This window comes from Rutidosis leptorrhynchoides, chromosome 6, assembly GCF_046630445.1.
Source record: "Rutidosis leptorrhynchoides isolate AG116_Rl617_1_P2 chromosome 6, CSIRO_AGI_Rlap_v1, whole genome shotgun sequence".
NCBI lineage: Eukaryota > Viridiplantae > Streptophyta > Magnoliopsida > Asterales > Asteraceae > Rutidosis > Rutidosis leptorrhynchoides.
In genome coordinates, this window is record NC_092338.1 from 119,753,676 (window position 1) to 119,771,743 (window position 18,068).

The 18,068-nt window shown below is 39.7% G+C and overlaps 2 protein-coding genes across 2 annotated transcripts; both read right to left on the bottom strand.

The window, feature by feature from the left end:
* Positions 1-2,972: 2,972 nt before the first annotated feature.
* Positions 2,973-3,782, bottom strand: LOC139854026 (uncharacterized). The gene is made up of 3 exons (XM_071843355.1): positions 3,561-3,782; positions 3,363-3,461; positions 2,973-3,206 (listed from the first exon to the last, which is right to left on the bottom strand). Exons 1-3 carry the CDS (start codon positions 3,780-3,782, stop codon positions 2,973-2,975), a joined length of 555 nt encoding a protein of 184 aa, XP_071699456.1.
* A 9,321-nt stretch (positions 3,783-13,103) lies between these two features.
* LOC139854027 (F-box/LRR-repeat protein 12-like) lies at positions 13,104-14,237 on the bottom strand. The gene has a single exon (XM_071843356.1). It carries the CDS (start codon positions 14,235-14,237, stop codon positions 13,104-13,106), a length of 1,134 nt encoding a protein of 377 aa, XP_071699457.1.
* Positions 14,238-18,068: the final 3,831 nt, after the last annotated feature.

The window sequence follows — 18,068 nt, forward strand, 5'->3', positions numbered from 1 at the left end:
CCCATGAACTGGGCCCACAGTAAGTTTCTTCTATAAATATGGTGTTTTTACCTCCTCATTGTTACATCTCTTTCTCCGCTTCCTTATTATTAAAAAATTCTTAACTCCTCTCCATACGCGTGCCGTTTTCATTCTTAGGTAAACCAAAATGTCTAAGGCTAACGTTTCTACGGAAAGCACTACCGTTACGACGGAAGAGATGGAGAAATTTATAGCCGAGTATCCGGTACTTCAAAGCGTACCGACGATGGTAGCGATACCCGGCCAGCGTGCCGACGAGCCACCACAAGGATACTTTACCTTGTATTGGAAAGCGGTGGCACTGGGCAACTTGCGTTTTCCGTTGAGCCCATTCGTGGCGGCTGTGCTAGACCATTATCACATTAGCGTCTCGCAATTACATCCTCACGCATGGCAGCGTGTTACTATTTTCGAGATGTTTTTTAGGGCACAAAACAGACCTGCGAGTCTGAAAGTTTTTCGAGCGACGTTCAAACTCTCTGCTTCCAGAAAGGGATGGTACACTTTTGAGAAAAAGTGCAACTTTACCACCAAGAAGTCTCCGTCCCTCCATGATTGGAGGGGAATGTTCTTTTTTGCCGGGACCGAACTGCTGGGCGAAGGGCGTGCCCACCTCGCACAATGGCATTCCAAACGTTCTCCAGATATCTCCAAAACTCCAGACCTTGACCAAGGGAAGCGGGAGCTTTTTAATTTGTGTAAGGACGCTACGCTAGAGATGCGTCCTTACGGCAAGGTGATGCTGAAACTCTGCAATGTTCAGCATTATCGGCCATGGAGTGACAGAGTGCCATTAATCATGTGCGACGGAAGGGGTATGCTCTTCGTGCCGCTACGTCTTTAAGCTTGTAAGTATTCTGCTCATGTAATTTTTCTAACTCAATTTCTTTTGCAGAGATGGATTTCAACAGATTTCTCCGCCGCCCTTCTCTTGACGGCGTTTCCTTCAAGAGATTCCCAAAAGCCAACCTTCCGGAAGGTCATCCTTTGAAGGGAGATGATGTTGCTGCTGGTTCATCCACCAACGCTACCAGCGACGTGGCAACGACACAACCTACAGCCGGCTCAACTCCTGTCACCAATCCGGATCCAATATCCGTCGCTGCTCCCCCGGTTCAGCCGGAACAGCAACTTCAGCAGCAGAAACGCCCCCATTCTCCCCCAAAAGTGACCGTCACAACTGGCAGTCACAAGAAGAGGAAAACGCCACGAGAAGTTGCAGAAAGCAACTTAAAAACTTTTGAAGAGATTCCCAGCCAAGGTGGGTATTATGAAAACCCTGATAATAACCCCGCTACGTCACCAGAATCCCAATGGGAGAAACTAATCAAGTTTGTTATTTCTCCAGGGTTACGCATGGGAGTCCCTATCGTCCATCTCCAAGATTCATCCGACGCCCAAGGAAAGGCGTCGGAAAAAGACATACTGACAGCATCCGGTTCTGGCGGCGCGTCCGGCCAACGTTCTACTTCTTTGGAGGAGCCTTATTCTCCTAGTTTTGGGAAACAACCCACCTTCAGCCATATGGAGACCATGTGGAACGTCTCTCACAGCGACGCTTGGTCGCAGTTTGAGTATCTGCAACGGATTTGCCCTCCGGTACTTTATGAGGCGGTCCGAAAAATGCCCAATAGCGCCGCTCGTCGCGCCAGGGTTCAGCACATTTATGAAGGGTTGGTGTTGACTCGGGATGAGCTACAGCGGACTATTGATCTGGACCAACGTGCCCGTCGCGCGGAGGCTGACGGTAAAGAGCTGAATGTTGAAATTGTCAAGGTCAGGGAGGAGCTGGAACGGGTCAAGCAAGCCGCTGCCGCAGCAGAGGTTGAAAAGAAGCAGGCCCTAAGGGAGGCCCAAAAGGCTATCAAAGAGATGGCCTTGCGCACCGAAAAAGAACAAACTGCGCTAAAGGACCTGGAGGCGGCGCATAAAGAGCTGGCGGAGGAGAGAGCCAGTAAGGATCTCCTCACCTCCGAGAACCAAGAGTTGTCTGCTGCCAACTGAAAGGTAGCGGACGATTTTCAAAAGCTTTGCAGCCTCATCCCCTCTATTTTTATAAGGCTCTCAAGGTGCCGGAGGTGAAGGAGCCGTTCCAGAATTTGGTTGACGCTACGAGGAAAGTGGAGCGCTTGGACGCGTATACCACGTTGGTGGAACATGTTGAAATAGCAGAACCAATTCCGGAGGTGATCCGAAACATGGCGGATGAGGACGCCTACGACCTCCACGATGCGGCGGTCAATGCTTGCGCGGCCATTAAGGTGCTGTTTATTGAAGAGATTGGGTCGACGCCGGACCTTACTTTGGATAAAGTGAAGAAGATGATCCCATAGTTGTAGGGATTTTTGTAATCATGTATTCATTTTTTATCCTAATGTAATGGTTGTAATTAAGTCAATGAAATATCAATTCCTTTTGATTCTTGTTATTTTACTTTGTGTTCCAACTGTAGTAAAACATGTTTATATAAATATGTACGTACCGTCGTCACGGCAACGTACCGTTTGTCAATGTTATACTTGATGATTGTCGACATTGCACTCATCTACTTAGTGCTGGGATTAATGCGACAGATACGAAATCCGGAGGCATCCCGTTCCGAGGGCTAGGCGTACCTCCAATACGCCTAGCGTCGCCAATGCCGTCCAAAGATTAGATGATGTCTTTGTTCATGGCATAACTTATGAGTGGACTTACATTTATAACGCCGAAGCGCGGCCATAATAGTTACTCAATACATCAGTAATGAAGATTGAAAAATGCATTTAATTCAAAATTGAAAACAAAGAAGTCTAATGCGCGATGCGCTTACAGTTGTGGTGATCAATCACAAACTTGGTAGAGTGAAAAAGAAAAAATTTCAACAACGAAACGGTTCGAAATATTTAAACATAAAACTTCTTTAAATTGGTTGCGTGCCAGGTACATGGCACAAATTTGCCATCATGCGTCTATACGCTTCCGTTGCCAAGTGCATCTGCAATCACATACGGGCCTTCCCAATTGGGTCCCAATTTTCCTGTATTCTCGACCCGGCTGGCGTTGTTATTACGCCACACAAAATCACCGGGGCGGAAAGCACGTTCCTTCACACGTTGATTGTAATACTTGACAATTTTTTGTTTGTTTGACGCTTCCCTGATAGCGGCGGCGTCACGCCTCTCCTCCAACAAGTCCAAATTTTCCTTCAAGTTAATGACGTTGGACTCATCATTGAATTGCACTATACGTTGGGTTGGGACAGCAATTTCAGCGGGTATCACCGCCTCGGTACCATACACAAGGCTGAATGGAGTTTCTCGATTGCTTCATTTTGGCGTGGATCTGAACGCCCATAATACTTGTGGAAGCTCATCTGCCCAACCTTTCCTGTCCGTGTCCAACCTCGCCCTTATCCCGGCAACGATATCCCTGTTGGTGACTTCGACTTGCCCATTTGCCTGCGGATGGGCAACAGAACTGAAAGTCTATTTGATATTCAACCCGTCACACCATGAACGAAAAGGATCGTGAGCAAACTGTTTGCCATTATCACTTACAATTTCATGTGGTATTCCGAAACGGCACACGATTTCCTCCCAAACAAAATTCACAATCTGTTTACCCGTTATGCTCTTTAAAGGTTTGGCTTCAACCCACTTGGTGAAAAAGTCAATTGCAACGACCAAGTGTTTTCCATCCGGGAAGGGGCCTACCAAATCAATTGCCCATTTGTAAAAGGGCCAAGCAGATGTCACGGGAATTAGCTCATGCGCCGGCATGTGAATTTGAGGGGCATGACGTTGGCATGAAGCACAAGCTTTGATGATCTATTTCGTATCACGGTACATGGACGGCCAAAAATACCCTAGCCGCATTATCTTCCCCACAACGGTCCTAAATCCTGAATGCATGCCACAAGTTCCTTCATGCACCTCCCTTACGATTGTTTCCGCCTCGCTTGGGCCGACACACCTTAAAAGCGGTGCCGTGAAGGATTTCTTGAACAGAACTCCATCCCTTAACATGTACATAGGTGCTTTCATACGAATCTTACGTGCCGTTGCCCCGTCGACCGGCAACGTCCCGTCCTTTAGGTACGTAAGTATAGGACTCATCCATTTCTCGACCTCTTCTACAGTGGCTGCCTCCTGTGATTATTTTGCAAGAAAATCAGGGCATGTGCACGTTGTGTTATAAACAGATTATGCGTATAGCATGTTTGTTATCGAAGCTAGTCGATACCTGTACCACGTCAGTGGATTTTTGACTAAGGACCTCCACCCAAACGTCCTTGGCGAAGTGGCTGAACACACTTGATGCAAGTTTGTTGAGTGCGTCGGCCTTTTTGTTCAAGGATCGTGGCACTTGCGTTATTGAGAAACGCTCAAATTTGTTGGCCATTTCTTCTGCCAATGCTAAATAACTTTTCATAGCCGGATCCCTAGCTTCAAACGTCCCGTTCATCTGATTCGCCACGAGTTGGGAATCAACCGACACCTTTAGGTATTTTATTCCCATCTTTTCAGCCATTCTCAAACCAGACAACAATGCCTCATATTCCGCTTCATTATTGGAGGCGGGGAACCCGAAACACAACGCGTAGGTATGTTCCTCTCCGTCAGGGCCAATTAAAATTAGTCCTGCACCAGCTCCGTCAGAACTTGATGCTCCGTCCGTGAATAGTTCCCACGTGACGATATTCGGTACTTCTTCGACGACCGGCGCTGGTGGCGCGGCGCATATGAATTCAACCATAAAATCTGCCATGATTTGGCCTTTGACAGTGGTACGGGGGGCGTAATGGATTTCATGTTCACCCAGTTCGATTGCCCACTTGGCTAGCCTGCCAGAAACCTCCGGTTTGCTCAATACCTGCATGAAAAACTTGTTAGAATAACTTTCCTCCAAGGTTTCCGGTCTCAATCGTCGTACCGTACTTGTTTAATAGGTGAATCGGTTAGCACCAGTATTGGGTGCGCTTGAAAGTACCGTCGCAACCATCTTGCGCAGTGGACCAACGTGAAAATGAGCTTCTCGACCGGTTTGTAGTTGACTTCGCCATGTTGTAGCACTTTGCTCACAAAATAAACTGGCATCTGTGTGCCGCCACGCTCCGCAACGAGCACTGAGTTAACAGCCTCAGTTCCCGCCGCCAAGTAAATTGTCAAAGTTTCGCCTGAGAACTCTTAACATGTTAGCATCACAATATTTAAAAATTCGTAAAAATTATTACGGAACAGCTACTTTACCCGGTACTGGTGCCGTCAATGTCGACAACGTCCTTATCAAAGCCTTCATTTCCTGGAAAGCCTGATCCGCTTCAGGAGTCCAGTCGAAGTTTCGTCCCACGTTGTCTTTCAACACTTTGAAAAATGGAAGTGACCGTTCTGCCGCCTTTGACAGGAATCTGGACAACGCTGCCAACTTGCCGTTCAGACTTTGTACCTCCTTCCTCGTTCGCGGTGCTGCCATTTCATCAATAGCTTGAATTTTCTTAGGGTTTGCCCGTATACCACGCGTTGTAACGACGTGCCCCATGAACTTTCCCTCCTCGAATCCAAAACTACACTTCTCCGGATTCAGCTTCATGTTGATTTTTCGTAGAGAATTGAACGTTTCCTGAATGTCCTTCAAAAGGTCCGCTTCGGCGTGACTTTTGATTATTATGTCTTCGACGTATGCTTCCACATTTCGACCAATCTGTTCTTTGAACGCAGCGTCGACCCGTTGGTACGTTGCGCCGGCGTTTTTCAAACCAAAGAGCATCTTTTTGTAACAAAAAATCCCTTGATCTGTGTGGAACGCGGTTTTATCCTCGTCGCGTTCCGCCATTTGGATCTGGTGATAGCACTTGTAAGCATCAAGGAAACATTTGAAACGAAAGCCCGCCAACGACTCTACCTTCCAGTCTATCTTTGGTAGCGGATAGTTGTCTTTGGGACAAGCCTTATTAATGTCTTTGAAGTCGACACACATCCGCCACGAGCCGTTCGCTTTTTGGACCAGTACTGGATTGGCAACCCATGTTTGGTACTAAACCTCTCGCAATATGTCTGCTTGTACCAACTTCTCGACTTCATTCCTTAGGAAGACGCTACGCTCCGAAGCCATGCCCCGTTTCTTTTGCCTTACTGGAGTCATACTTGGGTTGGCTTTTAAACGATGTTTTGCAATGGTACGAGGTACTCCCGTCATGTCTGACTCTTGCCATGCAAACACGTCAGCGTTGTTTGCCAAGAGTTCACATAACGCACTTTTCGTTGCGTCGGATAGCGTGTGTCCAATCTGTATTGTCTTCTCAGGAAAGGAATGATTGATGATAACGCTTCCCCCTTGTTCAATCGGTGCCGTCTGATGCAATGGTTGTTCAACCTGGCCCACAATCGGGACCCGATCAGAGAAAACAGTTGCAACGCCTAACGGAGTTGGGAATTTCATCATGCCATGCACAGTTGATACTATCGCGCCGAATTCGCACAACGCTTCCCGTCCCATGATAATGTTGTACTTCGAATGGCTTCTGACAACCACAAAGTTTAATGCTACCGTTCGCCGTTTCGTATTTTCCTCTAACGTAACGTCAATGCTTACTCGACCCAGAGGCCAAGTCGTTTCGCCTGTGAAACCCGCGACGGGATGGAGTGGGGGTTTTAGTTTGTCCTGCACATCTTGTGGTAGCTGTTGTGATTACCCGAGAAATTCCGACCAAATTTAAACTTAATCTTTATATGATTTTGACACGATAAGCAAAGTCTGTTAGATTGAATCTCAAAAAATTTTGAACTGTTTCAGATATTTAATTGACTTTTGACTATTTCCGACGATTCACGAACTATTACTTGTAAATATATAGACACACACATATATATATATATATATATATATATATATATATATATATATATATATATATATATATATATATATATATATATATATATATATATATATATATATATATATATATATATATATATATATATATATATATAAATATATACGCAGTATATTAAAAAAAAAAAATCAGATGATTAATACTCGTGTGTCGCTTCGATTGATATTTAACCAGTTTAATTCGAACTTATAATTCTATACATAAATGTTATATGTAGAAATTTATAATATTTATTTATATGTAAATAATTACAAATTAAAATATATTTGTTGTGTTAATACTATTTTCATTATTATTAATATTAATAATAATATTAGTATTATTGATATTATTATTATTATTTGAAATATATATAATATATAAGAAACAAATATTGTTAGCTATCTCATTCAATTGTTACATCCTCCTGAATCTATGTGAGTTGAATCAAAATATAAAGTAAGTCACTGTGCTTAATTGAAATCTAATTGAAACACTGATTAATTGATTGTTACACCTTTCCATATCATTCACTGAATTGTACAATTATTATTATAATATTTAATATTACTATATTAAATTTCTCTGCTTATTATTCTTTTTCTTATATATTACATGTATATAGATATGGAGCACCAATCATTCACTTTACAAACCCCAGAAACAACTACCAATTTCATCGAACAACAAGCCACCACTAGACCATCTTCAACCTTGATAACTGCCATTGACAACCAAACTGCGGCTGCCATATTCTTCTTTTCTTTCTTTTTTGTGTCAACCCGTCAATATAATCACTTGCACAATTGCTTATGTTTCTTTCTGTTTTTAGTCTCAAACATCAACCACAGATGTTTTCTATCGACAACCCATATAAATCACTGCATTCGATCACCACCTTTACAACACCCCTTGAAAACCCTACTGCTCCTACTTGAATCGATTACAAACCAAACCCAAGATAATTATGAAGACCTTGCTGCTACTTATTCTGGTTCAACTTACAACAAATCGAAGACCACTATTAATCACCTATTTGAAAACCCTTCGACAACTACTTCTATTTTCTAATTGTTTTAAACTATTGTAATTACTTGGTTGCATCCGAGAACAATCTCCATAAGATCATCTTCATCATCATCAACTTCCACATTCGTTTCTACTCCGGTATGTTTCTGTTTGATTCGTAAACCACCACCATCGACCACCATTACTATCTTCATCATCTTGATCTGTTATTGTTTAGTTTACTATTCGAATGCCATTCAAACCTAACCCAATCGAAACCCATTCCAGTTTGAACTCTATTTCTATCTCCTGCTACGTTTACGTTTTCAGTTTTACTTCAAACACCGCCTAACCACCAAGAACCTTCCACCTTAAACCAACCCCTACAACCTGAAATCACTGTATGTTGCTGCAACTATTGTGCACGTTACTATGCACGACTGTGCTTCGGTTGAATGTTTTTTTTCGAAGGTAACAGCCCAAAGCCGAAGCATGGCTACTGTTTTACGATAATGATCATCGAAACCAATCACCATATTTTTTTTTCTCCTCTTTGCACATCCGCTGCTGCAAAATTCTGTGGTCTTCAAGCTTTAATATTGATGAGGTAGTGGTTAGTAATGATAAAGGAATGAAGATAATGTTAGTGGAAAACCTCATAATAAAAACCATATGATTGTGCCGACTTTTTATTTTTGTTTTGGTTCTTGTGGTGGGCCGACTAACTCACTAGCTTACTAACTCATTTGGACACGTTAGATTTAAATATTCTTCTTGAGCCGTGTTTATTAGTATTGTGGGCCGGGATTAGGTGTAAGAGTTATGAATGGGACGAATGATTAGAACATGGGGTAGTATAATAGTAACTATAATGAAAATTTCGCAAGGATATAATATTGAATCGTTTTCTATGATTATGATATTCTTATTATATCATGAGTGGAAGACGTGATTATGATGTTAGATGCGAGGATTAAGATTAATGATGATAGAGCTAATGATTAAAATGGGTATGAGATATAGATGATGACTATGATCATAAAAGATGACAAGACAAAATTTGATGATGAAGATGAATGTAATGAATTCGTTGATGGGGAATGCTTGTATGATTATGATTTAGATGATATAATTATAATTATGATGAGGGTTAGAAGAAGAAGAAAGACAAAGAAGCGGGTTACAAAAAAATTAAACTCTCAATTAAAACATAATAGTAGTAATAGAGGGATAACTTAGAGTGTTTTGGGTTAGCAAGAGGTCGTGGGTTCGAGCCCGAACTGAAACAGTTTTATTTTTTTAGAAGCTTATACTCTAAAGGTAGTATTTACTATTATTATTATTATTATCATTATAATTATTAATATAAGTATTACTGTTATTATTATCATTAGTATTATTATTGTTTTTATCATTAGTAATATTATTATAAGTATTAACATTTTTCTTATCATTATAAGTATTATTATTATTATTAGAATTATTATTATTATTAGCATTATCATTAAAACTACCATTATTATTATCATTATTACTATCATTATTATTATTTTCATTAGCATGATTTTTATATGTAATTTTACTTACAATATTTTAGTTATTATTATTATTATTATTATTATTATTATTATTATTATTATTATTATTATTATTATTATTATTATTATTTTAACATTAATATTATTTTATCAAGTAACTAATAGTTATATAAAACTATACTTAATATATATAATATAACTATATTTTAGTTATTTAAAGTACATAAAATGAATACATTTATGAAACATACAAGTTATCAATATAAAATGATATCACTAATAAATATATATAAATTGGTGTGATTACAATTATATGTGTTAATATATATATAAATGATATAGGTTTGTGAATCCGAGGCCAACCCTACACTTATTCAATGTCGTCATATGTATTTTTACTACAAAATACATTAGGTGAGTTCATTTGCTCCCTTTTTTACTCATTACATTTTTGAGCTGAGAATACATGCGAATGCTTTATTAACTGTTTTACAATATTTATATGTGTGAGTTTCATTAATCCCTTTTTAAATGCTTTTGCAATATATATTTTTAGGACTGAGAATACATGCGCTGCTTTTATAAATGCTTTACGAAATAGACACAAGTAATCGAAACTACATTCTATGGTTGGATTATCTAATCGAATATGCCCTTTTTATTAAAGTCTGGTAATCTAAGAATTAGGGAACAGACACCCTAATTGACGCGAATCCTAAAGATAGATCTATCGGGCCCAACAAGCCCCATCCAAAGTACCGGATGCTTTAGTACTTTGAAATTTATATCATGTCCGAAGGAGGATCCCGGAATGCTGGGGATATTCTTATATGCATATTGTTAATGTCGGTTACCAGGTGTTCAATCCATATGAATGATATTTTTGTGTCTATGTATGGGACGTATGTTTATGAGAATTGGAAATATGAACTCTTGTGGTCTATTAAAATTATGAAATGATTATTTATGCTAAACTAATGAACTCACCAACCTTTTGGTTGACACTTGAAAGCATGTTTGTTCTCAGGTACGAAAGAAATCTTCCGCTGTGCATTTGATCATTTTAAAGATATTACTTGGAGTCATTCATGACATATTTCAAAAGACGTTGCATTCGAGTCGTTGAGTTTATCAAGATCATTATTAAGTCAATTATAGTTGGATATATTATGAAATGGTATGCATGTCTGTCAACTTCAGATGTAATGAAAGATTGTCTTTTCAAAACGAATGCAATGTTTGTAAAATGTATCATATAGAGGTCAAGTACCTCGCGATGTAATCAACTGTTGGGAATCGTTTATAATCGATATGGACTTCGCCCGGATGGATTAGGACGGGTCCTTTCAGCTGTAAGAAGCAATGCTCGTACAAGACGTCAACGGCGCTTCCCGTATCTACATAAATTCTCGAGACCTTGCATCGTCCTACCGTGGCGGTTATCGTTACGGGTAGGTCGGTGGGACAGACCCTCCAGAAAGCAGGAAACGTGATAGGGGTACATTCTCATTCCTCCAAAACTTCCGCTTTACGAACATGACCCGCGTGCCACATTTGTACCATGTGGGTGTGTTTTTCCGGAGCTTTTTCTTTTCCCCGTTGCCAGGCAAATTTCTTCGTCCCGGGAACTTTGACACGTGACGGTTTTAGATGGTCAAGTTCCCCCAATTTCAGCCGTTCAACTATCACCTTCTTTAGTTCCCTGCAGTCTTCCACGTCGTGACCTTTATCTTCGTGAAAAATACACCATTTACTTTCATCTACAGCGAAACGGGGCTGCATCGGCTTTGGTGGCGGAAAATCTTATCTCTTCCGTTGCCAAAATTTCTTTAGGCGTTTTTGACAATGACTTGACCAAACTTTCCTCTTCCGCTGGCAACCTCTTGGGTGCGTACCGTTCATAAGGACGGTAGCTGTTACGGTGGTCAGACTTATGAATGGAACGTCCGTAGCCCCTGTGGTCGCCGCTACCACTTCCTTTATACTTGTTACCTGTATTACCTCTGATGTTTCCCTTGTCGTCTTTATCGCTCCGGTCTGTTGTGTTGTGATCCCCAACGGCAGCATCTACAAACTCCTCGGAACGTACATAATCCTTTACCATTTTTACAGCTTCAACGTACGTTTTTGGCAACTTACGCCGCATCGATTTTACCAACGACAAATGACGAGTTTGGTAGATTCCCATGATGTACGCGAAGATCTGCTACGATTCAGGCAGATCCGGAATTTTTTGGCATTCCCCTGTGAAGCGGGAAGTAAAATTCATTAGGGATTCACGCGACCTCATCTTGATGTTGTGCGCATCTAGGTGAGTCAGTTCGGTGCTTTTGAAGTTCTGGAAACGCTGCACAAACTTAGTTCTGAGGTCCGTGTAGCTGGATATGCTCAAGGCAGGTAGTTTGGCAAACCACTCTCTCGCGACGGCTTGGAGCTGTCCCGGGAACATGTGGCACGCCGTCGAGCTATCCCAATGCTGCGTCTTGACAGCGTGTTCGAATTGCTGCAGGAAGTCTTCCGGATCCGTGGTGCCATCATATATCCCTAGCGTGAGGGGAGTAGTAAGGACGGCGGACAACGGATGGGTGGCTATCTCTCGGGTAAACTTCTCAGACGTCGCGAAAACTTTGAACGTTCTCTTAACGTTGTCTCCCATCATAGCGTACCAATTGTTCAACATGTTGTCCGCCACGCCAGGCTTCTCGACCTGAGCACTCATAGATTCCGGCGCGGCTAGAATTAAATTCTCAATTAAGTCCTTTCGTGCTTCCTCTCGGGTTTTGCCAGAACTTTTACCAACGTCTGACGACAAACGTGTAGAGCTTCGTGGTTGAACTTTGGACATACCCGTTGGCCTTTCGCCGCCTTTAGACATAAGTGACGGTAAAACGAATCCCCCTTTTGCCAGAAAACGTATCGCTTCTGCTCCGCCGATGGGTTTAAGTTGGCTTAAATTCGTTTCCGGGTTTTCCGTCTCCTCGGCGTCACGCCTATTATCTTCATCATCATCGTCAAATTGCAACCTGGTACGCTTGATGGAGTCGTCTGGTGTCTCAAAAGAGCTGTCGTCGCTGGGATTCAAAGGGTCATACGGTTCTTTGCCGGTGTTGGCTTTTGGTGACGGATTGGAATCGCCTGTCATCTTGTGTTAAAAGTATTGATCAAACGGTCCCACGGATGGCGCCAAATGATCAAGCCAAAACTGACTTTAGTGCAATTAGTTGACTAACCTTCGGAAGGGTTTCCTTCGGTTGAGCCTAGAAGAGTAATCAGCTGTGGTAAGTGTGAAATGTTGATTAATTGCTAAATGTGTGATTATGAGCAGTATTTATAGGCATAAGATGGCGGTTACCAAGGATAACCACCACTAGCCCACTAAACCACGATTACCACTCCTGGAATCCTCTAATCATGCCCACTAACTGCTCCACGTTCTCCTGATGTGTCGGACGGACAAGTAGATGTGCAAACCAAGTCAAATGCTAACGGCACGCTACGGGTGACGTAGCGTAAGAGTAATCGTGGCCTAAGAGCGGCGTTGACTTGGTATCCAACCAGGAGTTGAAGCTAAACGTCCAGCTACAGGATACGCCATGCGTCACACGTGACGGCCATGGCGGGACGTACGTCATTATTGTGTAATTCTTCGAAGATTAAAAGCAGAAATGTTTTGCATATGGCTAAGTAAATTTCCAACTAGGAAAATTAATCCTCGCATTAAAAAGGTTATCAATCTTCACATCTTGTCTTTGTAACTTAAAGGCACCGAGCCCATCTGAAGTGATTTTATTGCAATTTCCCATGTAAATGATAGACAGGCGTATGCATCCATTACCAATAGATAGTAATCCGCTATCACAAAACTCCACACATCCGTGCACATGTATTATCTGCAAGTTTTGACAGTACAATCCAATCGACTCCCAACCACGTAAACCAACCTTTCTACAACACGATAGTTCCCACTCTTTCAACAATGGACACCCTTTTGCTATGCTTATAATATCATCGTCCTCAATGAAGTCACACCCCCGAAGATCAAGGATTTTTAGATTTGCGCCATATCCTAAACCAATAGTTGCCGGCCAGTGTCCCGTAGTACACTTAATATCAGGCCAGGAAAGATTCAGATATTCTAGACCAACTCCACTTAAGATTTCAATAACACCTGTAGAATTTAATCCACAATTACTCGCGTCTAAAATAGCCAAATTAGAACACTCTCTCAAGCCTTCGCCAACAATATTAATGCAGCCCTTCATACAGAGTGCCCTAAGTTGACGACAATTCTGAGATATATATTGAATCCCGCAGTCAGTTATGTCTCTGCATAATTGAAGATCGACCTCTATTAAAGATTTACAGGATTTGGCAAGAATTTCGATCCCATTATCGGTGATAGAACATTTGTAAAAACAGATAACAGAAAGCAATGAACAATAGGAAGCAACTGAAATAATTCCAATATCTGTTACTTGACAACAAAATCCAATAGAAAGACACTGCAACGTAGACCCAACTTTTTGTAATTTAATTAAATCAGAATCTGTGATTTTCTTGCAACCGAACAAGGACAGATCATGCAAATTGCAAAAACGATTAAGCAATTTGTCAAGCATACAGGAATCCAACTCGTAATTTTTAATACGTAAGCTTTTTAGGCTTAAGTTTTGAACTTTAAGAAAACTGTGACATTTAGGCCAAAAAGAATCTTGGTCATCTTGTTCCTTTAACTTTCTGAAAATCAATTCCAACGGAAGATCGGGAAGGTTTGTAATACAAAGGTACTGATTTCGAGCACGTAGATACTCCATTAGTTCTCTAAGTATACATACGTGTTGAAACGTATGTCTAAACTATTCTGGCTACACACTCTCCAACAAATGTCTAAACTGACAGGAATCTTTAATTCGATCGAGTAAATCCATCACGATAATTGAGATACAAAAATCGAATATTACGAAGGTACCTGAACTCTGAACTCCGGTGAACGACTGCGGAGGTGATTGGGGATAGAGTTTTGTAACTCAACTGGATCTGAATTAAAACCCTAGTGTACTGCATAACGTGCGGAACAAAAAAGGCGTCGTACAATGTCATGGGCTGAACCGTATTGGGCTTTTTGTTGAGCCTGTAGGTTTTTATTTTAAGAAATCGGTTTTTATAGACTTTACAAAATACTACTGTACTACACTTGCTACTCCTTTCCTTTACTATAATAAAATGATTTATTTATTTTATTTATTACAAATTACAAATATAACTAATAGACAAAATCTTATGAATATTACTATTTCTTTTCTAATTTCCATAAACTTAACCCCCTAACTTTTATTAAAATACAAATCGAACCCTCACTTTATACGTATATTTTTTTCAAATTCCACAAACTTAACCCTCTAACTTTTCTTAAAATACAAATCGAACCCCCACTTTACTAACTTTTTTTTTTAAAATAAAACCCGAACGCTAAAAGAAGCAACTTTCACAAAAGGAACAACCCTTCAATATTAGATGTCGAAAAAAATTCTTTTTTACAAAATAGATCAAGACTTTTTTTTTAACTCGCATTCAAAACGGAGCCTCCGGCGCGAAGCGAGGGCTCCACAACTAGTTTTTTCAAAAACAATAATTTCATTGTATGCTCAAGGCGAAAAGAAAGCCTCAAGACTTGGTTATAACGAATAATAAAGAAACTTTTCGGATTGCAAAGAGAGCAATACCAACGATTACACGACGTGATTAATCGAGAATGGTTTTGAATATTAAGATAACAACTAGGGTTACTCCAATCAAAATGATTTCCTCTCGATCTGTGAGATATCCATTCGAATGATTTGATTTTTATTTCATTTAGAACTATCGGGATATTCAAACTTTTACCTCAGAACACCAAATTATTCCGATTTTTCTAAATGTAATACGCACAAACTCATTCAACTGCTTGTCATACTTTCTTCCTAAACGATGTTGCCGAACTCGTAGTGTTGTCCCGAAGAAGTTCATTTAAGATGAGATTGTTGAAGTGACTAAAGTTCCACCACCTGAAAACTCGATTCCAAAGATCCTTCGCATGATTACAAAAAAATAAATCATCATTGCAAAGCGGGCACATAACCGAGTGCAAGTCAATACCCCTTTTATCGAGTTCAACCCGCACTGGTAGACGCTTTTTTAGAACCCGCTTCACGAAAATTTCCAATTTTTTCATAATCAAACTGTTGCAAAGAGTTCCTGTTGTTGTACTGCTGCTCAAAATCGCCTGCTCCGCAATCAAATCTGTTAAACCTTTGACTGTGAATAGATCGTTCGCTGTCGAAGATCAGACCAATGATAAAACCATCTAAAAGGCTGAGAAATTTAAGTGGGCCTTACTTTCTGGAAAAAGAGATGGGCACTTGTTAATACTTTTACACGGTATCGGAAGTGGCCAATGCTCCTAAAAATTGGAGTTGAAGTGGGCTGACTTTCTTGCGTATAGAGCTACTAATGACACGAAGAGAGGTAGAGATAATGACTCCTATGGATCCGGTTCAAATCGATATGGAAAGTTTCGATTATGACATAACTCTAAACCTCACAAAATTGTAAACCCTAAAGTCTAATACCTAAACCTTAAACTCAAAACCTTAAACTCTAAACTCTAATACAGTAAACCTCTATAAATTAATAATGTTGAGACCTGTATATTTTATTAATTTAGCAAGATATTATTATATTGATAAAATAATAAATTATTAATTTAAAAAATTGCTTATATTTGTGAGCAACTCTCAAATTAATGCATCGACATCCGAACTTACCATTCCCATTCACTTTACCTATTTTGATAAAACATAACAGAGACCTTCAAAATTCTCATGTACGTACATTCACTCGTTATTGAACTTGTCAAATTCAATGTACATAGATCTAGATTGATCACTATAAAATGTCTAATATCAACTATGGCTTCTAATATAGATTTGAAGTTTACAAAAAACAAGTGACTATATATTCATTTTTTACTAGAAAATCTTAGAATTTTGAAATATTATAGTAATTATTAATTTGTAGTTTTGCTGAAACTGGTATATTTACATTGAAATTTTAAAAAAATTATTATCTTATTATTTTATCGATTAGGGTTCAATTTTATACTGGTCCCAAGTTAGGACTGAACAAATTATTAATTTTATCGAGATTATTAATTTATCGAATATTAAATTATAGAGATTCTATTGTAATATGCAAGTTGAATGTTTGAACTCTACTACAGCAGAGAGAATTAAGGCTTTATTTGGCAATAGTAGTATGTTTAATTTGAACGACTTAAAACATTATGTGGAACGAGTAATTGTCAAATTGGTATTACCGTGCAAAATCCACAAAGCAAGTTATGCGAATCCAGTTGTCGACTTATACTGATCAGTCAACCAGATCCTGTTAAGCGGTTCTATATTGCTTAGTCTAAAATGGTACTCGTATTGCAGAGAGAATTAAGGCTTTATTTGGCAATAGTAGTATGTTTAATTTGAACGACTTAAAACATTATGTGGAACGAGTAATTGTCAAATTGGTATTACCGTGCAAAATCCACAAAGCAAGTTATGCGAATCCAGTTGTCGACTTATACTGATCAGTCAACCAGATCCTGTTAAGCGGTTCTATATTGCTTAGTCTAAAATGGTACTCGTATTGCAGAGAGAATTAAGGCTTTATTTGGCAATAGTAGTATGTTTAATTTGAACGACTTAAAACATTATGTGGAACGAGTAATTGTCAAATTGGTATTACTGTGCAAAGCTCACAAAGCAAGTTATGTGAATCCAGTTATCGACTCATACTGTTAATCGGTTCTATATTGCTTAGTCTAAATCTTAAATGTTACTCGTATTTGTTTTCCTTTATTGGTTTCTGTGAATCTTAATTGTAACAAACGATTTCAAAGTAAAGTGATCAGTTGGTATTGATGTTAATAGTTGTGACTAACGATTAGGATTTTAGAATTTCAAACCATCGACATTAGTTATGCTTACAAAACTAGAAAAAATTCGACCGCGCGTTACTGCGATTGTGTTCAACGCGCGGTCATATTTGTATATACGTTGTTTGGTACCTAATATATCTAGTAGGTTGGGTTGTTTGTTAGACGTGTACGTATATATATGAAATATAGCTCGAAATATTTAGTGTTTTTTTGACGTCCGTTTCGCGTATAGTTAGTCACGTTGTGTTCGTAAAATAATATCGAGTTAAACGGTGATCTCGGAAAAATTTAGCTCGCACCGAGCGAGAATATAGGGCCCGTATGTCCATTTCGCGCATAGTTCGTCCCGTTGTGTCCGTCTGATTTTTTTCGAGCTAAACGGTGGTCTCGAAAAAATTTAACTCGGACCGAGCGAGAAGATAGTTATATATTTACGCTTTTTACCCCTAAAAAAGTAGAAAGTTGGGGGTCGTTTTGTATATGAAGCCGAATTTGAGAGGCCGGGTGTAGCGTGAACGTAAACTCAAAACAACATTCGGAGACTAATTCCATTCGGAGACTAATTCCTTCCGGCTAATGAAGATAAAAATGAAACTACGATTTTAACCACCATGCATATTAGTATATAGGGATGCATGTTAGTATATAGGGGTAATGTTGAAATAAACTAGACACA